Raw genomic sequence first — 24,715 nt, forward strand, 5'->3', positions numbered from 1 at the left:
TCAAAGCAGAGCAACACGGACTTCCAAATAGATAGAGGTAGAATCAGGTGCCTATGAGGAGTGAGCATCCTTTGCTGATCGGTCACACCCGCCGTGTCCTCTTTGTCGTAATCGAAAAAAAAATCAGAAAAGACCGTAGACAAATAGGTGAATAATTATAGTCTAACAAATAGTATGAAAAACGTCAGTCAGCATGCAACCCAGTGGAAGATTGTATGTGGTACTTTAGAAAGTTGTTTTTTGAATTGACGTCATCATTTAGACGTTGCTATGCTTTGTAGAGACAACTATACTGTCAATAGAATCGGGTCTCAAAAAATCATTTTCATTACAAGGAACGCAACCTTATATGAAAAAATCAAAAATGAAATTGCATAATTTTATGCGTTAATAAATTCTTAATTGTTAATTGTTAAAATGGTATGAACAGCGGTATTCTTTTCATTTTTCGGCTGTTCAGTGGTCCTCATACAGCGGGTTAACTTAGTAAAAGAAAGTTCCAATCAAATCAAAGACAAACCGTTCTAGTTGTCTACTAGTTAGACAATTAATAAATTATGCAATTTTCACACTTGATTCAATAATGTTTCCAGAATATTTCTACAAAGGACTTTGTGAAAGTTTATAGCACATCCACATAAAAAAATGACATTCTCCTTAACATAACATAAAAAATGTTTTTTTTTTACTTTTCAGCTCATACAGTACCTGCAACGTTATTTTTTTTACAAGATAAACGATAGGATAGGATTCACGCACGATATGATAGCATTAACGCACGATACATGTAGAACAGTATACACGCACGATATGATAGGATTGATACACGATAGGAAAGGATAAACGATGTTCATGATAAACGTATGATCGCTTTAAACGATATTTACGAACAAACTGATAATGACAGATTTTGAGAGAGAACACGTACAAATTAAGATTTACGTGTAATTTCTTTTTAGTAGCAATTGCCGAGTTGTTAATCATCGCTGCATCATTTACAGAATGTATAAAAATGACCAGTTAATTTTTTTTCAACTTAAATTATGAGCTTTAATGATCAATAAATTTTCTGTATTTTATTTATGTATTAATGAAATTATTTTCATTACCGAACACCCTAGCCGATCGCCGCGAATATTTCAGCCCTAGATTAAATCACTCGGAAAATAGCAGATTTAATTATATAAATCCAACTCTTGTATAAAGTAAATATAAAATCTATCATAACTACATTTCTTTCTGTATAAGAAAATGATGCATTAAAAACGAATTATTACAGACAAGTTAAATAAATATTTACGCAGATACACATTCTGCGTACGATTTGTTAACATTGTTTTGATTATCACACACCCTAGCTGATTGTCGAGAACATTTCCACCTGAAATCAAATATCACACGGAAAATAACGGGTTTAAAATACAACTCGGGTTTTAATTAAATATACATTATATCATTAACAGTTTTGTTTCGGTAAAATATGATGCAACAAAATTATATTGCATAAAAGTTAATGTTTACGCAGGTATACACTCTGCGTACGATTTAATATACCGGATTTCGATATACAGGTAAATATGTTACCTTGTTCCTAAGAACTTCGTTTTTCATTTTCAATGTTAACAGATATGATTTACATATGATATTGGTTAATTTTGATCTAAAAAAAAAATAAAAATTAGTATCCTGACGGAATGTTGGATATGATTTTACAATTCTTGTTCGATAAATATTCGTATATGGCGCACCGAACGAGTTGCAACTTAGTAATAAATTTACTTGCTTATGAAAAGGCACGAAACGATTAACACGATAGGATATTAAACGGAAGAATTGTTGAAATTAAACGATAAACCTGATAGGATTAACGCACGATAGGATAGGATTAACGCACGATAGAACAGTATACACGCACGATAGGATAGAATTAACGCACGATAGAACAGTATGCACGCACGATATGATGGGATTGATACACGATGCGATAGGATAGGATTGTAAAAAATAACGTTGCGGGTACTGTTATATACATATGGCAGACAAATCCATAACAACAAACATTTCAAAATTTGAAGTTCCACAGTGTGTTGTATTTTATATCAATTAGATTTTGAGTTAGAGTTTTTTCCCGTATACCCTTTTATAAATAAAATATATGGCACATTTTAAATGAAAATTTACACGTATTTGTAAAATCGTGTCTGAGTTAATCCATAACAAGAGGCCCATGGGCCACATCGCTTACCTGAGAAACAAAAAGTATGATAAAATCAACTTAATGGAGTCATAATACAAACTATCTGGACAATAGTACATGTAGATCCTGTATAAATATAATCCATATTTCCCCTGGATATTCTTATGTTTATAATCATTTGTCCCTATTCTAACAAGATGATTTTATAGTCATATCATATGTCATATCATATGTTGAGTATTGCAGTTCTCAAAAAGATCCTTAACAATAGTTTATATATGGGATATAAACCTACATCAAAATCTGAACCTTCTTGTGAGGCCAAAGAATTGTCCTGGGGCAACAATTATAAAGAATCATCTGGCTGATTAGTTTCTGAGAAAAAAGATTTTTGAAGATTTACTTATATATTCATATGTTAAGATTTTAAAAGATTCACTCTATATATTCTTATGTAAAACTTCGACCCCCAATTGTGGCCCCACCTTTCCCCCGGGATTCATAATTATCACAACTTTGTATCTTCACTACCTGAGGATGCTTTCACACAAGTGTCAGCTTTCCTGGCTGATTAGTTACTGAAAAGATTTTTAAAGATTTACTCTATACATTCATATGTTAAACTTCGACCCCCAATTGTAACCCCACCCTACCTCGGGGGTCATGATTTTCACAACCTTGAATCTACACTATTTTAGGATGCTTCCACACAAGTTTCAGCTTTCCTGGATGATTAGTTTCTGAGAAGAAGATTTTTAAAGATTTACTCTATATATTCATATGTTAAACTTCGACCCCCCATTGTGGCCCCACCCTAACCCCAGGGGTCATGATTTTCACAACTTTGAATCTACACTAGCTGAGGTTTTTCCACACAAGTTTCAGCTTTGCTGGCTGATTAGTTTCTGAGAAGAAGATTTTTTAAAGATTTACTCTATATATTCCTTTGTTAAACTTCGACCCCCATTGTGGCACAGCCTACCCCCGGGGGTCGTGATTTTCACAACTTTGAATCTACACTACCTCAAGGATGCTTCCACACAAGTTTCAGCTTTGCTGGCTGATTAGTTTTTGAGGAGAAGATTTTTAAAGATTTTCTATGTAAATTTTTCTATATAACTTCGACCCCCCCCCCCATTTTAGCCCAACCCTACACCCGGGGGTAACGATTTTCACAACTTTGAATCTACACTACCTGAGGATAATTTCACAAAAGTTTCAGCTTTTCTGGTTTTATGGTTCATGAGAAGAAGATTTTTGAAAAATTCTCGAAAAATTTCATAAATTGCTAATTATCTCCCTTTTCAATAGGGCGTGGTCCTTAATTTTCACAACTTTGAATCCCCTTAGGCTAAGGATGCTTGTGCCAAGTTTGGTTGAAAGTGGCCCAGTGGTTCTTGAGAGGATGTTGAAATATAAAAAACAGACAGACGGACGACAGACAAAATGTGATCAAATTAGCTCACTTGAGCTTTCAGCTCAGGTGAGCTACAATGTGATAAAGTTTAGATGTGAGTGGAGGACGAAACGTTCATCCTCGTCAGAACATTAGCAAAGTTTCTCAGCACACGTAATCAATATACACATTATAGCATTTTTACCACACTTAAAATATTGAAGCAAATATAATATAATATAAGATGATAATAATATAATATATATCTATATTGTGTGAATATATATATATATATATATATATATATATATATATATATATATATATATATATATATATATATATATATTTACTTTTTCCAACGAGTTGAAATAGTATATATATTCGCGAGGCTTGCCGAGCGAATATTACCATTTTAACGAATTGGATAAATCAAATATAAAATCACACAATTATAGATGTTCTTTTTATCTTATACAATTTGATTTATATTCTGAACCTTTTGAGACAGTCCCTTATATGACCCGAATTGATTTTTTTCAAAGATTAAAAACCATGATGCAACGTTGTTTTATGCGGTCATTGTGACCTTGCACAGTATTATTTACAGTATTATATTTATTTATAATGTAAAATTTCACTGAAATAAACTTTGAAATAACAATTTTTTAGCTCTAAATAATTTTTCTTAGAGCTTATTCATTTGTTAAATGGAAATACTGATCAGAAGGCTTGAATAATCAACTTTGTTAAAATACACAGTTGGTATTGCTCGTAAGTTTGAGTTGACTCTAACGAGGAACAGTTGTTGATGATATATAACACATACACCAGCCTAATGATTCGAGATTGAAAAAAATGAATAAGGATGCTTACTGGTGGTGGAAACAAAGTCTAATGAAACATTTCTCGGTAGGTTCCTGTATACATTAAACACAATCAGTACGCTCTGTTATCATTGCGTCGTCAGTCATTGATGGTTAATGTAATTTGCAGTTTTATAAACTACACAAAGCAAATTGAAAGTTGAAAGGGGGCTACACTAATCAAAAATCTTGACAAACAAGATGAAAAAGGTCTTTTGGTTACAGTTATGTATAACTTTGCAAAAGTTGGCTAAAAGCCCCCCCCCCCCTCAAATAGTCTGGGGTCTGACGCCTATGCTATGCAGGTATGTCTTTTCCTTCATATTTGTAATTTAAGTCTTTGACAAAACCATTTTATATCAATTTTTGCAGTCGATATAGTTATGTTAAGAGTAATAGCTAATCTTCAAAAATAGGTAACTGAAGCGGGGGGCTGTGTCAAAAATAGTTCGGAACGGAAGTATTTGATAAAGCATCACCTGTATGATGTAGCAAAGGTTTATCACACGGGTAATATACGCATCACGTATGAAACATAATATAATAAAGTACATTTGTAATACATAAAGAAAGCATTACATAAAGTAGGGACTGGTAGCCCCGAAGGTCTGACAGTTTTAATTTTCCGTGTCTTTAGTATTTAGTGCGTGTTGTTATATTTTCGAAGTCTTCCTCATCCGACCTCCAATGCCTGAATTCGTCGAAAATTCCATAACGATGCCGGTCTGGATTATGTAGGAGTGTTGCTGCTAAAAGATGGTATAAAAGAATATTTTTTCTCATTATGAAGTAGTAGTCGCTATGTCTTAGTGCAAAGGTCATTTGTTATGAGCAAAAACTCTATTACATAAACACCCCTTTTTAAAGAGACCGCAAGCAATGACCATAATACTTCATTCAAATAGTTAATAATTTCATTTAGAATATGTAGTCTACGGTACATAGTTCTTTTGTTCAATATTTGTAATAAATAAAATAAGCTAAACTATGATTGATACATTTCAGATTAAAACAAGGATATACTATTACTATAGATGATTTTATGAACACCATTAAAGTTAACATTAAATACTTTCTGGAAGGTTCAATAAATTATTTTACCAATGTAAAAAGTATTACAAAGATTAGTTTTAACTTACATTACAAATAATGCTTTTTTTCACTTAAGAGTTGAAACTTTAGGATGAAATTAAAAAGTTATTCAATCATTTAGTGAATTGAAAGGTAACTTAAACAAAAATAAAAGATTACTTAATGACATGTCTAAGTAATAAAAGGAAAGAACTTGTTTCAGCTGTCCTTTAGTTGGTTATACGACAACAAAACTTGGTTTTGAATCGACGCGGAATCTTTACTTACATAATCAGACTTGTTTATAAAGTAAAATAGTTCCAAAAGCAACACTGTTAATTCATAGCCAAACATTTTCCAAGGACAAAACACCTGCTAACTTCTTAAAGAAACAGTGAAAAGAAGTGTGTCTTAAAAATGCAACATAAATGCCGATATATACACCGAAGTTTATAATTATATTAATACATATCTCAAACATTGCAGTAACTCTCCACTTGACATACTACCGTCCATAAGGAAGGATATAGGGAAACATACAGAATCGCTTACATCCATTTTATAATTTACATAGGGACGCAACAAATCCAAAATTAAGAACAAAATTCTACTTATTGTACTTTAGACCCCTATTATTGTGAGGATATCTAGTAGTCCAATAACCTAATGTTCTATGCTAGTAAACTTTGTCAATGTGACAGAAAAACCGGGTTTTTTATGTTAACAGTAGCCATAATCCATGTCAACCCTGAATTGATAAACACTACCAACCGTATCCAGTGAAATGGAGTACCCTTTATGCAATATTTTGCCAAAAATGACTAAGTTTAAAAGCCAAAGCTGATATTTTTTTCATAAATTAGCAGAAATCGAAAACCTAGCAATATGCACACCTCTATTTTACGATCTATGTACATGTACAATTAATTTTTGAAAGAACAACTTTCTATCTTGAAAACTGTAGGAGGAGTTATCTGTACAATTAGGGTACCCTTTTGGCAGCCGCCCGCCCGCTATTTTCACCATTGTAATAACCGGTTTTTTTCCGTTGAAAAGGGGTAAAAACTGACTAAAAAAGAACTAACCTACATATATGTATAAAGTCTATAATTATGTCTCCCCTTTCAAAGGGGAGACATATTGTTTTTGTCGACTTTCTTATTAAGGTCTTCCGTTTCCAACGGAAGACCTTATTGTTTTCGTTAGGTTTCTTTTGACCTATTATTTTTCTTGTTTTTTTTCCTGCACCAAATTTTTTAAAACCAGATATTTCAGAAACGATTCGACGGATTTTCTCGAAAATTTCATACGCAGAAGACAGTAACTATAGCTATGCATACGTATCTTTTCGAATATGACGTCACTTCCGTTCGTCAACGTCGTTAAGTTTACTGTTTTTAAAAATGCATTTTGTCCAGCGAATATTTAAATAATGGTTGAAGATAGAAACTTGAAATTTTCAGCGATGATAGATCTATCTTTGGAAGGATGCCCTTAGGTTAAATAGATAACGTCCGTCACTTCCGGTCGTCACCGGAAGGAAAGACAAAAAATCGATTTTTTCAACTTTTTTCTTTTTTGATATTTTTCTGTAGGGTTGATAGTGACTTTTTCACTGATTCAGAATATGTAATTTGTTTTAAAATCGATCAAGGCATTCTCGAGAAACTAAGCGTCAAAGTTCTGAAGCGAGAGTCTGAGTACATGTAGCTCAGTCGATAGAGTCGTGGACATGGCCCAGGCGACCCGGGTTCAAGCCTCGAGTGCCGCAATTTTTTTTTACTATTTTTCGCTTAGGTCTATGATTTTATCTTTGAATTAATAAGTTTGATCTAATCTATTAAAAAATCGGACGGAAGACCCATTCGTTGCTCGCAACGAGATCGTGTCTAGTTCTTCTTCTTCTTCTTCTTCATCCAAATTTGTCCAAGCCGTAACTTAAATACCCTTTGACATTAGGACTTCAAACTTGAAACAGAGGTAGATGGTATTGAGAAGGAGTGCACGCCACCAACAGTTTTGACTTTGACCTATTTTTTTTCTTCAAGGTCAACCTTTTCATAAAAAATATTGTCTGGACCATAACACAAGACTCCTTTAACATACAGACTTTAAACTTGTATCATAGATAGATGGTATATAACCTAGTTGTACCTGACCAAAATTTTAGACCTTGATCTAGAATTTTTATTTCAAGGTCATATTAGAAAAACCTTTATTGTTCAACTCCTGAATATACTTTGACAGAAGGACTTCAAACTTTGAACAAAGAACAATAATAATACAATTAGGTGTACTATTGAAAACTATTTGACCTTGACCTTGTTTTACTCAAGGTTAGTTAAGAAAAAAATAATAAAATGTTTTCTGGGTCATAACTTTAATACCCTTTGACATTAAGACTTCAAACTTAAAACATAGGTAGACAGTATTAAGAAGGAGTGCATGCTACCAAAAGTTTTGACCTTGACCTATTTTGCTCTTCAAGGTCAAGCTTTTCATAAAAAATATTGTCCGGACCATAACACAATACTCCTTTAACATACAGACTTTAAACTTGTATCAAAAATAGATGGTATATAACCTAGTTGAACCTTACCAAAAATTTTGACCTTGACCTAGAATTATTATTTCAAGGTCATATTAGAAAAACCTTCATTGTTCAACTCCTGAATATACTTTGACAGAAGGACTTCAAACTTTAAACAAAGAACAATAATAATACACTAAGGTGTACTATTGAATAATAGTTGACCTTGACCTTGTTTTACTCAAGGTCAAATTAAGAAAAAAGAAAAAAATAATAAAATTTTGTCTGAGTCATAACTTTAATACCCTTTGACATTAAAACTTCAAACTTGGAACATAGGTAGATGGTTTTGAGAAGGAGTGCACGCTACTTAAAGTTTTGACCTTGACCTTTTTTGTTCTTCAAGGTCAAGCTTTTCATAAAAAATATTGTCCGACCATAACACAAGACTCCTTTAACATACAGACTTTTAACTTGTATCATGGATAGATGGTATATAACCTAGTTGAACCTTACCTAAATATTTGACCTTGACCTTAAAACTTTTATTTCAAGGTCAAATTAGAAAAAAACTTCATTGTTCAACTCATGAATATACTTTGACAGAAGGACTTCAAACTTTAAACAAAGAACAATAATAATACACTTAGGTGTACTATTGATTTATATATGACCTTGGCCATGTTTTACTCAAGGTCAAATTAAGAAAAAGATGGGTCTGGGTAACATATAGCTGACATAATTTTTTTCAATTGTTAATATATTACAATCCTTGGGGAGAAGGGGAGACATGTTTTTTTTTCTTAAAAAAAACAATACCCACTAGTTTGTTGGTGTTTTAATGATCAAATTCTTGAGATACGCTATCTTGAACCATTGTTATATATTTTTTTCTATAGCATATCAGGCAGCAATTTCAAATAACATTATGATATAAATTTCAAAACAAGAGACCCATGAGCCACATCGCTCAGCAACAATAGGAATGATTAAATCAGCTTAATGATGCATAATGCAAAATATCTTGACACTATGGTATAATTCATGTAGATCCTGTATACAAAAAATAATCTGATTCCTACTGGATATTCTTTTATTTATACTCAAGTTACTTTTTAATTAACATGATGATTTTATAGTCATATTACATTTAACATTGCAGTTCTCAAAAATACCCTAAACAATTATTAATATACAGGATATAAACCTACATCAACCCGAATAATCGTCCAGGGGCCAAAGTTTAAACACTTGTAAAGAATCAGCAATTGTAAAAATGCTTGGATATTAGAAAAAGCGTATATGATAAAATTTCAGTTGTTGTGAATAATTGAAATGTAAAAATGGATCCCTAACATGGCCTCAGCCTACTCCTAAAGATTTTGATTTGAATATCATGATTTGAATGAACTTGAATTTTCACTATCTGTCGATGCTTCCACACAAGTTTATGCTTTCCTGGCCATATGGTTGTTCTTCAGAATTAAAAAAAAAAGATTTACTCTATATGTTCCTGTGTAAAAATTCGAACACCCGTTGTGGCAAACAACGGACAAATTTAATAAGGAAACCTTTCTTCGGTTTAGGTGATCTAATAAAATGTGACCGAGTGTAAAATATAAACCTTTAAAATCTTACCTATAAATACAAAATGCAAGATGTTTTCAATGCTATTTCATCATTAATGCCTACAGAACCAAGATATGATGTCTTAGAACCTTGTGTTAAACCGTAACACAATACTACGAACGCATACGATAGGAGTTTTTCTCGGATTTTCTTTCAAAATCTTTAATTTAATTGTTGTCATATACATATACACAATCTATAAATCCAACTCACGGTCAAACTCGCAAATCTTTTAATGTATTGTCATTAAAAAAACACCCATTATTAAGAACATCAAAAAGATGTGAATGTGCACTTTTAATTTGTCTTTTTTGTTCCCGCCCAAAAAAAAAATACAATTGCATTACGTGACAACCAGATTCCCCTACTTTAAGTGCTTTTATTGATCATGTGTATGGTTTTATGGAAGAACATGTTACGTTATATTGGTAGAGGATATAAGTGTCCATGTGAAGCATGCTTTGGAGTGCTACAGATTTAACCCAATTTTGTGTAAATCGCTTTTGATTAGTAAAAATGTGCCTTATTTTGTTGATTTGACAAAAATTAACATAATTGTAGCTCAAGACAAGGTATTAAAGTTATGTTCCTGCTAACCTTTATATGTAGCTATGCTGTACTTTATACCCCTTTAGGGTCCTGTTATTTTTTAGAGTTCAGAATTTCAATATTTTGAATTTATACCATACAGGGTAGCTTTACATTTTTGTAAAGTAATTATTGAAAAATAAAACACTTGACGTCGCAATTCCTATCTTACAACGTTGTTCTATTTTCTTTAAAAAAGCTAGCCCTTTACATATACATTTAAGGACGACGGATCTTATTTGCTTTGCGCAGATATATCGCGCATCTAAAAGAAGTGATTATCACGAACGTCAAATTTTCAATCTTACATTACAAATACTAAAACTCAATTTTAGTTTTGATGCAATATTTAGCTTTAATACGCCATCAATTAACAATTTATGTGGTGCATGTAGTAGCTGACTGTAGTTTAATTCAACATGCTAATATACGTTTTTAATTAATTTGCACAATATCGTCTATAAGTGTAAACGTTTTGTTGTTAATGTTATACTTAATCAACATACTTATAACATTCTAGAAAGATAAGGTAATAGTATTTGAGCCAGACCGAACTACTCAATACCTAAATTAGAAATAAAAATAAACTTCTCGGCTTTAGTTTGAGTTTTTTTTATCGCAGAGAAACGTTTAGCAAACTCTAAGAGTTCTTAATCAAACTCAAAATGATGTACCATATCCTTTTTTCTTGGATGTTTTGCAGTACATCAAATGAAAAATTTAACAAATAACAAAACAACGTGCGTTGGTATGTACCCCTTAAAAGCGGAGTCGATGACTGTGTCATTTTTTAAAATTAAAATCATTCAAAATCCTCATATGTCTTATAGTTTAATTTATATTTCAAAGATGTATTGCATAATTAAGTATTTTTTTCTCCCACAAGAACGTTTTTCCCATTATGTTCAGTTAAAACAAAAATATTTATACAAATATTTTTATTTTTGAAATTGTCCCTATTAAAAATCTAATTCGATTTATTATATTATTAACCTGGTTTTCCAACGGAAAAATCCGGTTATTAAAATGGTGAAATTGACGACCGGGCCGCTGCCAAAGGGTACCATCACTGTGCGGATTACTCCTCCTACGGTTTTCATTTTTTGGCAAAATTTTTCCCATAAGGTACCCTCATTGTACGGATAATTCCTCCTACAGTTTTCAGGAAATGAAGTTGTTCTTTTGCAGATCCATTATGCATACACCAGAGGTGTGCATCTTGCTAGGATTTTGATTTCTGATAATCTATGAAATAAACCCCAGCTTTTGAACATTTTTAGGCAAAATATTGCATATAGGGTATTCCATTTCAATGGATACGGTTGGTAGTGTTTATCAAATCAGGATTGACATGGATTATGGCTACTGTTCACATAGCAAAAACTCGGTTTGCTGTCACGACCGCTTTTCACTTCTATTTTGATTAATTTTATATTATTTTATTCTAATTTATAAATTTTTCAAGAAAATCACTATCATAGATTTGAATTTGGTCTTTTGTACTTGAAGTAGTCCCTTTCTCCCAAAATACTTTGCGTTTAGTGTAATATGATTTCACCAAAAAGTAAATATATTAGATAACAGACATGTAAAACTATACATGTAACATAGATATACTTACCAAAACGTCGGACAGCTAGTTCTTCCGTAAAACCATTCAATTGTCCAGCAACATAGTTTAAATCCCATTGTGTGCTCACGCATTGATCCTTGACATTTGATGTTACCTCTTTTACAACTTCTTCTCTATTTTTAGACGCCTTCTCATAAATTTCAGATGCTACATTTCTTCTCCACGACCGCGAGTTAACATTTATTGATATGATAAATGTACCAACCATAGAAGCAGCACCGACAATGACTGATACGTAAGGATTAAAAAAATATGCAGCGATTCCAGTTGGTATTGATTGAATTAGTATCAATTTTGAAATACCGAGGAATTTAGTAAACGGATCTAAATCAAAGTCAAACTTGCTTTTGATATCTGTTACAATATACCGTTGCATTTCTTCACAGATTTCTGATCCTAAATAATCACTAACTGATTGAAGGGTCTTCTCCATCAATTCTTTCTTAAGTCTTTTAACTGTTGAACTTGAGCGACAATAGTAAGGATCGCTGTCTATGTTTCCGCTTTCTTCAATACTAGCTTCAAAGCAAAGTTCGGTGATCATTTCTTTTGATAAAGCCCGAAGAACAGCATTCCTGACAATATGTCCAATGCGATTTATTGGAATGCTATCCTTAACAGTAATGAGAGATTGTTTGTAGGTCTCAACTTTTTTGTGCGCAATTAGATTAGCAATAGCGGCATATTCTTCAGATTCATGATGCAAGTAAATATTTTGAAACTTAATGAATTTTTTGTACTCGTGATGTACTTTACGTTTTGTTTCCGTGACATCAGCAAAACCTCCTTTAATCAGGATAATTTTAATGAGGTTGTCATTTTTTCTATGGAAAAAATCAATCTCTTCTTGACGATTCTAAAATCAAAAATACATGTTTAAATCTTATATTCTACCTATTTATTATTTGTACAAAAGCATGCTGTATTTCTACGTTTAAATAAATGCTAAAACAACAAGATATCTGTGAGCCAATGCTCACTAGTGATACCCCCGCTCTGATGTGAATATGCAAAATAAGCAAAGTCGACATTGAACAGAATGCTGGCATCCGATTGATGCAAAAAATATATCCCACGATATGGCATGCCTTAATAAACACTGTGTAAATATTTAAAGCATATGCGATAAATAGCTGCTGAGTAATCTTTGACGAAAATTTGTTTGAAAATTTTGGCTTAAATTAAACAGTCATTATTTAACAGGAAGTTGACGTCCGATTGATACAAAAATATATCCCACAGCATGGCATTCCAAAACAAATAGTGTGTTGAAATTCCAAGCATCTGCGATTAATAGTTGCTGAGAAATCTTTGACGGAAATTTGTTTTAAAATTTTGGCTAAAAATAAACAAAGTCGTCATTAAACAGGAAGTTGACGTCCGATTGGTACACAAATACATCGTACGATAAAGCATGCCTATACAAATACTGTGTAAAAATTTCAAGCATCTGCGATAAACAGTTGCTGAGAATTCTTTGACAAAAATTTGTTTGAAAATGTTTGCTAAAAATAAACAAAGTCGTCATTTAACAGGAAATTGAAGTCTGATTGGTACAAAAATATATCCCACAATATGACATGCCTATACAAATACTGTGCAAACATTTCAAGCATCTGCGATAAACAGTTTGCTGAAAATTCTTTGACAAAAATTTGTTTGAAAATTTGCTTAAAATAAACAGTCGTCATTTAACAGGAAGTTGACGTCCGATTGGTACAAAAATATATCCCACGATATGGCATGACTATACAAATATTGTGTAAAAATTCAAGCATCTGCGATAAACAGTTTGCTGAAAAATATTTGACAAAAATTTGTTTGAAATGTTTAGTTCACTTAACAGGAAGTTGACGTCCGATTGATACAAAAATATATCCCACGATATTGCATGCCTTAACAAACACTGTGTGAAAATTTTAAGCATCTTCGATAAATAGCTGCTTAGATAAATGCGACAAAAAATTTTGTTACGGACGGACAGACAGACACACAAGGGTAAAACAGTATACCCCCTCTCCTTCGGAGCAGGGGTATAATAATGCTAAATTCGTAGACATTTATGAAAATTAAAAAACAAAAACAAATTACCATTTCCTTAATATATATTTGTTTTTTCCTATATGTTACAATAACTTCGTAGACATACACTGTCCCAGGTATCATATCTTCGTCTTTGATGTGTTTACAAAGAACAACTCTTCTTGCAAGAGATCTGATCTCTCCAACTAATTTTTCTAAGTTGGACGCTTCTAGAAGATTCCTAGTAAATGACTTTTGGAATGGATCTTCCGGTATATCAATGTTGAAAGAATGGAAGAAATTGGAATGATTTTGAAAGTTGATAGTTTCTGTCCAAGCATCTGTTTTGTCATCTAATTCACAAAAAGATAAATTAAAAAAACACTGCAAGCAAGTGTACAAACATAACTCAATTTGTATTTGCGGGTTTCGTTTTGGTTTCTTTCTGTTCTTTTCATTGTTTTTCCTGTTTTAATTTAACGGTTGTTCGTCAGTGTTGAAGTTGAAATTGTGCATTTATCTCAAAACCCCTAGATCAGTCAAGGTACTCAGTTGGAAACCTGATAGTTATACCTGTATTTACTATAAAAGCAGAGAGGATTTGAAAATGCTAAGATATCAACAACTGTCATTACCGTTATATATTCAAGTAAATGTTATTGAAATAAACGCTTCAAATGTATTTTATTTTACCCATATAATTCTAATTCATAGTATACATAACAGGTGACCGTGTAGCTTGAATTGTAAGTGAAATAAGAAATGCTTCAAATGAACACATGGTGAGTTCACATTAAGCAAAGAATGGGTTTATCAGTAAATAGTGTTTGAATTGAAATGTGTCGTGGACTTTCTTGAGGTCACCTGAGTAAATTAAGGTAACCTATTGCTATCCATTTTCGTCCGTCGTCCTGTGTCTTCCATCGTGCGTTAACAATTTTACATTTTTAAATTCTTCTTAAAATCTCTATGGTAAGACGAATCTAAATTGTGAAATGCATGGCTCTACCACCCCAGGGGCACCACAAACAAAAAAAGCCACATTTTTTAAAATATTGTTCTCTACTCCCACTCATGTGAGGTAATAACTGGTTTCAATGAAGCACTCTACCACACTTGTGAAATTCATGGCCCCTGGGTCAGATGTTCTGGCTCTTGGGTGGGGCCAATATGGCAATACAGTAAAAATATATATTATCTTTAAAATCCGATATATATTTGTTAAAAATCAAATGCATGATTATGATATCCATAAAGTATTCTACCAAAATTGTAAAATTCAAGACCCCTGTGTCAGGGGTTCAGGCTCTAGGGTTAAGCCAATATGGCCATATAGTCATATGTTAGAAAATTTTCTTCTCTACTCCCACATACATTTTTTTTAACTAAATGCATAATTATGATGTCCATGAAGCCCCCTACCAAGGTGGTGAAATTCATGGTCCCTTGGTCAGGGGTTCAGGCTCAAGGGTCGGGCCAATATGGCCATAAAGTAAAAATGTATTAAATCTTCGAAAATTTTTATTCACTTCTCCCAAAAACTTTTGTTAAAAACTAAATGCATGATTATAATGTCCATGAAGCCCTCTACCGAAATTGTGAAATCCCTGACACCTGTGTCAGGGGTTCGGGCTCTATGGCCATATAGTAAAAATGTATCAAGTCTTAAGAAATCCTCTTAACTCCCACACATGTGGGCAAACAACTGAATACATGGTTATGGTGTCCACTATCTCCTCTACCAAAATTTTGTAATTCATGGCTCCTGGGTCAGGGGTTCAGGACATGGTGGGGGGGAGGGCAAAATGGCAACATAATGTTAATTCATAAAATGTTTAAAAATCTTCTTCTCTATTCTCACACGTACATCTGTAATGAAAACTGACTTCATTATTTTGTTCGCCAAAAAGTCCTCTACTAAAATTTTAAATGCCATATCTCCTGCAGTATGGGTTTTGACTCTAGGGCAGGGTCAAATGGACGTACATGTATAGGTGTTAAGGATTACGTTTACTCAGGGGCGAAAAAAATCCACTAATAGGAACGAAAAACTACTTATTGTTCATTGTAGCTTCACTATTGTGGTGCTTTTTTTCACTTTCAAATAACTAGGTCAATGACCTACTTTTTCTGCTATTGACCTCTAAATGTTTTTTGAAAAAAATGTCAAAATGTTCCACCATTTTCAAGGTTTTCTTTATTTTTTAATATTTAAACATAATAAAACAATCTGTAGGTTGGGAGTAAATGCTTAAATTGGAATAGCTTGACTAATTTTATATTTGAATAAATCGTTTTAAAGTAGTCCGAGTATCGCACTACGTCATAATACGGATTTTACAATATTGATTCGACTTTTACAAAGCGTTTTAGATACCCGGCATTGATTGTGCTCAACATCGCTGTTGTAAACAATGGCAATACTAATCAATTAGAACGGTAATATATGTATTCCATGAGAGATAGACATGATTAATGTTGAGAACTCGATTCTGTAAAAGTGAAATAAAAAAATGAAAAACGAAGTTTCTGATTAACCAGGATCTCAGGTATGCTTATATCTTCTTTGTTTTGACCCCCCCCCCCCCCCCCCCCCCCGAATTTTTCATTTTCTTTTACTAAAACCGGTTTAAATTTAGAGACAGAAGCTATTTCGAATTTAATCAATCGTCAAATAATAAATGTTTAAATGATATCTAACACTGTTGACAGATTTAGGCAGAAACTGTAGTAAAATGTGATTTTTACGGATTTTTTCGTCAGGGTCTACTTGGTTTAGAGCTTATAGGGTGAAAAGTAATCCGTCAACATAAAATTTATTTTACCAGATCTTTTTTCTAAGATGTCAATCTATAGAATAAACACCATGAATTAAAGTTTGAGTCCATAAAATAGCAAATAAATTACCAAACCCGATACTAGCAATGCATTTTTTGTATTCTATTTTGATACATCAGGTCCATAAAGTGTACTTACTTACAAACATTTGCGCAAAATTATTGATGAGATATGGCTTAAAAAAATGTTATACTCTATTTTGTATGTTCACTTCTAATTTTCCAAAATTGGTAATTATTTTTAGGAAAAACTGACGTCTGGCAAATTTCATAATTGTCAATCATTTTCGCAAGGGGGTACACCCGTCTGAGAGGTGATACTTGTAACAAACTAGCATGTAAACATACATATTTTCTATTGTATATGTATTGCTAGAATGTATATTTATCATTTAACGCTTTTAATGATTGAGCCCATTTAGTGCCGAGTATAGGACTACCTAAAGCTCATATTTTAATTTAAATTAAGTCTGAATTTCCTCTATCAATTTCCTAAATTGTACTCATTTTTGATCGAGTTTTACAAAAAAACTGACTAATAGGAGCTTCAAACCATTGATATCCTAAAACTGTTTTTATTGTCTGTATTATTTTGACATTAACTTTATATAGGATCAATGATCAAAATTTCGAGATATTTTATCTTGAATCAATTTTATGTATTTTAAAGATTTTTTCAAATCGCGTGCCAGCCAGTGATATAAATCTATAGACGAGTAAATACAACCATAAAATATGTAAAATGATATGACATAACACATAGAAACATTTTGCAATTACACTGCAACAGAAAGTTTTAAGAGAAAATAAGAAAATGAAAAAATAGTCTGAATTTCCTCTGTTTCATTTTTAATCTACCGTTGTCGGAGCATATCATCCTCAAATAAACAAATCATGGATATCAATATCGATATTTGTTAATAACGTTGTTATTTTGTGTTTTTAAACCAACTTTGGAGTTCAGATATTGAACTTTGTAAAAATATTTTTAAAAGCTCAAAGCCTGAGTAAACGTAATCCTTAATGCATCTAATGTTAAACAAATTTCTTTTTTACTGTCACACACCTGAAAGGAAAACTGAATTCATAATTTTGTAGACCAGATTTTTAAGGTTTTCGTCAGAATTATAGGTTTCATACTTCCTTTTGAAAGATTTTAGGCAGGGAGGTGGTCGTCATTGCACATTTTTTCTTGTCCAAATGAAACATAAGTAAATGCATATATGAAACTCCTCGACAAGGTTTTGAATGGGTTATATGCTAATCAGGTGACAGGTAAGGCTATCTGGCCTCTTGTTATATTTAGATATTTTTCTTTTTGCGAAAAATGTAAAAACTTCATTCAGAAAGAAAAAAATGGTCAAGATCTATTAAATGAAAGGTTTCTGCATGTTCATAAAATTTAAGCTATGAATTCTTTCGATGATACTTTATAACAATGGATATGTATGATAGGATTTACTGGGCCTAAAATTCTTTCCGAGGTTAAAAAAAAGTTTTAAACTGACATTTTAATCCACTATGCAGCAATAAAGAACACATTAAGGAGTTTATCCCCCATTGTTTGATTTGAAAAAAAAATTCTTTAGAGTGTCTTCAGATTCCCCAAGACGAAATTAAACATGCTCTTGACCTTTTTAAGTTGATGTCAAATTGAACATAGGTATCGGGATTTCCTTTTTAAATAATTTCCATGATTTAATATAGAATTTCGAGAAATTGTTTAATTTTCTACATAATTCCCTTAAAGCTGTAAAGTACGGGAAAAAGATTCTTCAAATCAATTATGACCTTATAATGGTTCTAGCATTAAAAAGACACTCTGGAACTTTTTTTTTACTAGATTTTGACTTTAATCAATAAATGTTAATAATCTTCAAAATGTTTGAAAACCATTGCCCATTTACCAGGCAAGCTTCAACAATATTCATTTTGAGTTAAAGGGATTTATCACGTTTTCTAAATTATTAAAAAATATGTCCTGGTAGTTGTGCATAAACAGGTATGATGTTGTTTAAACATCTGCTCTTAAATCCGATTTAGCGCCTGTTTTAAGCAATACAATTTGCCCGAATCTTACGATATGTATTTTCAAAAAAGAATAGCCGCTCGTCATCTGATATAACCTTTAAATGTACTGTAAATTGAAATATTATAAACATTTAATAAAAACGTATTTTGCCATAACAACTTATTTTTTGTTCGGATAAAAATAGATATATGCAGAAATAAGTCTTTAATTTCAGCAGAGATGAATTTTAATATTGTGATGAATTCGTAAGTATATTTAGAATTTCATAATTGTTTCATGTATACGGTAAACAGATAAAAACTAACTATTTTGTGAGTAGCACCCTATATTGCCCTACATTGTTTTGTTTGAGCTTTCCTTCATAAGGAGGCAAATATAGTATGATGGTTGCCACAACCATTGAGCCCTCAGTATTACGATCTTGGTTTATATCTTTTTTCTAACAATATAACTTTTGTTTGAATAAATCAGCACATTTATTGGTAATATTTGGGTTATATCTCTTAACTTTAATGATAAAATCGAAAACGTGTTTATTTTGACAAATCCAATAATGATCATCTTATAAAACAAATGTTGAATGATTGTCAACTTACATGTTACAGAAAATCTTAAAAACTAAATCACAAAATTGGTCAAAATTACATCATTGTTGCATTTTAAACATATTAAAAGTAGTAGGAAGAATAGCACAATCAAATTACTTACCACCACGAGACAGAGTGATGATGGAGTCAAACAACACTTCGTCTGGCGATTCTAAAAAGGACTCTCCCACAAATGTCAATACTGAAATTAAGGTCGTTATATTAATGCATTTTTTTCTAATGTTTTTTTGTATATTTTCCAATGGTTAAATTTAGCAGACTGAAAACAATAATAATTCACAGAATCTTTATTTTCATTTTTGGGGGGTCATTTAAAAAAAAAAACAAAAGAGTATAAGAAAAAGACAAACATTGCAATAACTCTTAAAGTAACATATTCCTGGCCATAGTGAATGAAAACATAGAAATAACAGTTTCTAACGCGAGGCAAGCTGCTGACAAACCAATTGATAAAACAAGGTTATCAACAGTCTCGGTGCGACTAAATACACTCTTTCACTAAATCGCATGCTGACTGACGTTTTTCATTCTGTTTTACCGTGTTTTCCAACGGAATATTCCGGTTATTAAAATGGTGAAATTGGCGGGCGGCTGCCATAACAGTACCCTCATTGTACGGATAACTTCTCCTACGGTTTTCAAGATAGGTAGTGTTCTTCTGTAGATCAATCGTACCTATATCAGAGGTGTGCATATTGCTAGGCTTTTAAATTCTGATAATTTATGACAAAAATACCAGCTTTTGAACTTAGTAAATATTTGGCAAAATATGGCATATAGGGTACCCTCATTGTATGGATAATTCCAACTTCAGTTTTCAAGATAGGAAATTGTTCTTTTGTAGATCAACTGTACACATATAAGAGATGTGCTCATTACTAGGATTTTGATAACTGATAATTTATGAACATATACCAGCTTTTGAACTTGGAGAAAAAAGCAGTGCTCTATTTCACTGGACACGGAAGGTAGTGTTTATCAATTCAGGATTGACATGGATTATGGATACAGTTCACATTAAAAGCAAACCCGGTTTGCTGTCACACTGGCAGCTTTTCACTTGTTCATACTTATTGTTAGACCATAAATAATTAACTAATTGTGTGTACAGACTTTTTCATTTTTTCCGATTACGACATTGAGCACGTCACTGGTGTGACCGGTCAGCAGAGGATGCTCACTTTTCCATGGCACCTGATTCTACCTCTATTTTCTAAGAGGTCCGTGTTCGCTATGCTCCTGTTTCGTAATTTTCCTTTGACCCTTTTAGCTTTGGTATGTATGTTTCTTTAATGTAGAACTATAGAATAACGATTAACTTAAGACTGTTAACCTGTTGTACATTGCAATAAGAGGATGGTTAAATCATCGTAATAATAAACAAGATATCTGGGAGCCAATATCAAACAAATAGTGTGTTAAAATTTCAAGCTTCTGCGATAAATAGCTGCTGAAAAATCTTTGATTAATTTTTGAAAATTTTGACTAAAATAAACAGAGTACTCATTTAACAGGAAGTTGACGTCTGATTGGTACACAAATATATCCCACGATATGGCATGCCTTAACCAACACTGTGTAAAAATTTCAAACATCTGCGATAAATAGCTGCTGAGAAATTTTGACGGAAATTTGTTTGAAAATAAACAAAGTACTCATTAAACAGGAAGTTGACGTCCGATTAGTGCAAAAATCATGCCACGATATAGCATGCCTATACAAATACTGTGTAACAATTTCAAGCATCTGCGATAAACAGTTGCTAAGAATTCTTTGCGATAATCAATCGTCGCAATTTGAAAAATTCTTAATCTATTTTTAGGAAAATGTAGAGAAAATCAAACGTTATATTGACCTATGTCACGTGTTAAATATTTATATAACATATACAATAAACACATTTAGCTATTGTACTTCGAATTTATTAAAATTATAGCTTCTATTTCAACACATGTAAGATGATGTATGTAAGGTATATTTGAATTTTAACTGATTTAGTTATTATTATAAAATTAATCAAAAACCTACTTTCATTTTCGATAAACAAGCCCAAAATAGCAAAATGAGAGTATGGTTGTGAAAACACTTTGGCGGATCAAAGTCAGGGGTAGTTTGCATCAAAATATATGCTTGCAATGAAATAATATTGAATACTTACGTAAACAGTAAATATATTTTTTAGGAACATACCATAATAACACATAGAAGTTAAGATTTCGCAAAGGTTTAATAAATCAAATAAAGCAATTTGTTTCTTGAGTGAGCGGTTTTAGTTTTAATAGATAGAAGCTAGCGAAGCGCGACTTCTAGCGAAAGAATTAAATATAACTTCCAGAACGGGGTAACCAAGAACGCAGTTTGACTAATTAACGTCTTCGCGAAAAGTGTAGGACGGGTTTATAATGCATCGCAGGTAGATATTCATACCTTGGATCTTTGGTTAATACAAAAAAAAGAATAAAATGGAAAAAAATTAATGCGATTTAAGTTTATATGGAAATACTTTTTTCCTGAACGAAATGCTAAGGAATGCAGTTTGACTAATTTACACCATTGAGGTGTAGATATTTTGAAAATGACAACTTTGCTTAAAAAAAAATGGAAATAAATTTGCATACACTAGGTTTTTTTTAATTTCATACATTTTAATACCACGACAGATTGGTAGTAAACTTTATACATTGTGTTATCAAACGGGGAAGTTAAATTTTTGGGGGGGGGGGGGGGTGGTACCCTCCCCAATATTTTCAAAACAGTATTTATCTGAACTTTACATTTTGGACAGGGATAAAAATATTGGTGAAATTTGACCTCATTAACAAAACTTAGACATATGTCGTCCTCAAGACCCACTCACTGGTTAAAAAGAGATCACTGTAATCATTTTCCACTCAGCTGCAACAAAAAGAATTAAGGCCATGTTCATGTATATATCATCTAATTCAGTATAGATGCGTTTAATTGCAAAATTAATGCGTTTAATAGCACAAATGTTAGTGTTCATTCGCAAAAATTATTGCGTTTAAACGCAATATAAGGTTAGCGTTTATTTGCAAAAATAGTTTGCGTTTAAACGCAGTCTTTTTTGCCGAATTACACATGAAATGTAATTTTGTACTTTGTAAATATTTCATATTTAACTTGTTTTGCGCAGGTAAACTGACCGCTTCATCGAAGTCAATGTTTGATTTGATAATTTGTAAAATTACAAAATAAAGGCATTAGTTTCCAAGATAATAAAACATAAATAATGAAAATGAAACAAAGACTAAAACAAGCAGACAAAACACCACCGGAAAATGTGAAAACTGTAAACCCATTGAAGTATTCGACCTCAATTTACTTTACGAAATCGGCATCAATATATCTTGCATGTTTCAAAGATTCCCTTCGCATGCGAACTGTTGCCCGACAAACAAATTTATCTTAGCTTTGTCAGATCGACCCTTATATCATACGTCTGTGGCAACGCACTTTAAAAAAAAATCAAAGTGCGTTAACTTTCGAACAAAATCTACGCACTCTTGAAAAAAAATTAAAGTGCGTTAAATTTGGACCAAGTTAACCCACTTTGAAAAGAAAATTTATAGTGCGTTATGAAGGTACATTTTTAATTACGACACTCTTAACACACTTTAAGAAAAATGTTTTTATATCACAAATTCTTGAACTGAACTTTTATTTTGTTGATAATTTGTTAACCCTCGTGAATCTAATTCAACGTATTTAGAACGGGGGTGGGGTGGGAGGGAATTAACCAAAGATACAAGTCAAATACAAGTGCATCATTTAATTGATTATAAGAAGAAGGTCCCCTACTCCTCATTTTTCCTTCGAAAACATATGCTATTCAGCAACTTAGGGTAAACATTTAAAATCGGAAAAAGAAATATGCTCTGTATATGCAGTGTTATTGGCCGTACAATAGTTGCTCCATTGGTATGTTCAAAAGTCCATGTGTTTCAACGGTAACCCTCTTTTCATATTCTAATCAAATAAATCACTTTGATAAAAGAATTTTAACATTAACGGACATTAAATTATTATAAACTTCAAAACAAGCATTAGGATGTGGGTTAATGTTCTCGCACTGATCTTTTAAAAGATCATACGGTTTTTTATAAACAGAACAAAGGTACCTGTATCTTTTTTATACATCAAAAAACACCCCCTTTTTCTACAGTTTCGAAGATTTCTCCGCTTTGAATAAAGATCGGTCTTTCGTGTGTTTGTTACATTGAAATATTGAAGTCAAATATGCTTCATCTTAACTAGATACCAGCTGCTATGAGGACATAAGCTTCGATTTTTGTTTCAGACAAAAGTGCGTAATAGTCTGTATAAACAAATTTCATGAGTGAGACAACCAAAAATTAAATTTCCACCCACACTAGTCTTTGAAACAGATATTCTCGACTTAATTTTCCTACAAAATAAATTATTGCTGGATAATATTCATGTTTTAAAGGGGCATGGTCACGATTTTGGACCAACATTTTATTCTTCAATGTTGCTGTTTACAATGCTTCAATAAGGCATTTTAAAAAGGCAACCAAAATTCGAGTGTTATTTTATGAGTTATAATCGAGTTACAGAGCTTACAATTCTTCGCTATGTAAACAAAGCGTGTGTTTACATTAGGAATGTTGAAGGGAAAATTCCAGTTTTATATCTTAAATGAATGTGTTTATCGTTAGGAACTTTTTATTTATGCTTAAAATGAATAATAAGATAGACAAACCAGCTTTAAAATGTTTTTAATGGTATATTGAACCCATGTAAACAAACACAGGACACGAACCTTGTTTACATGACGAAGAATTGTGAGCCCTGTATCTTGCATAAAACTTAACGACTGACACCCAAATTTCAATTGATCCTTAGAAATGCATTCTTAAAACATTGCAAATAATAACTAGATGCTGTCATTAGACAGTAATACCCACACCAAGTGTTTGCCCCTATATAACATTGTTTTGTACCAGTTTAATTAAAAATGAAGGCCACATGCAAACTCCGGTAATAAAAATTATAATTTTCATAACTAAAGGATGAGATCCCTTCCCATATGATAATACATATGAGCAGCACTTTATGTGCAATTTGGGGTTGAACTATTTGCAGTGAATTTTTAGTTAATCAATAATCTTATCATCTCATGTCATAGAAAGTATAACGGTCTATATAATTATTACAAACAAAATTAAAAATTAAATTATGCCCCCTCCTCGTGGCGGTTGCCGGTTTTAGATTTGCTTCTGTGTGCATACATATGTACATCATCGTGTGCACAGATTTAGAGAAGG

At 32.1% G+C, this 24,715-nt stretch overlaps 1 protein-coding gene across 1 annotated transcript in view; it reads right to left on the reverse strand.

The window, feature by feature from the left end:
• Positions 1 to 4,255: 4,255 nt before the first annotated feature.
• LOC117687978 (uncharacterized) overlaps positions 4,256 to 24,715 on the reverse strand; it is a 47,661-nt gene continuing 27,201 nt past the window's right edge. The window contains exons 9-12 of the mRNA XM_034465514.2: positions 19,510 to 19,590; positions 14,002 to 14,285; positions 11,899 to 12,766; positions 4,256 to 5,208 (exon numbers count right to left, since the gene is read on the reverse strand). Of these exons, the coding sequence (XP_034321405.2) occupies positions 5,093 to 5,208; positions 11,899 to 12,766; positions 14,002 to 14,285; positions 19,510 to 19,590 (1,349 nt within the window). The 3' untranslated portion in view covers positions 4,256 to 5,092. The remainder of the gene's footprint in view (positions 5,209 to 11,898; positions 12,767 to 14,001; positions 14,286 to 19,509; positions 19,591 to 24,715) is intronic.

This window comes from Magallana gigas, chromosome 1 (assembly GCF_963853765.1).
Source record: "Magallana gigas chromosome 1, xbMagGiga1.1, whole genome shotgun sequence".
NCBI lineage: Eukaryota > Metazoa > Mollusca > Bivalvia > Ostreida > Ostreidae > Magallana > Magallana gigas.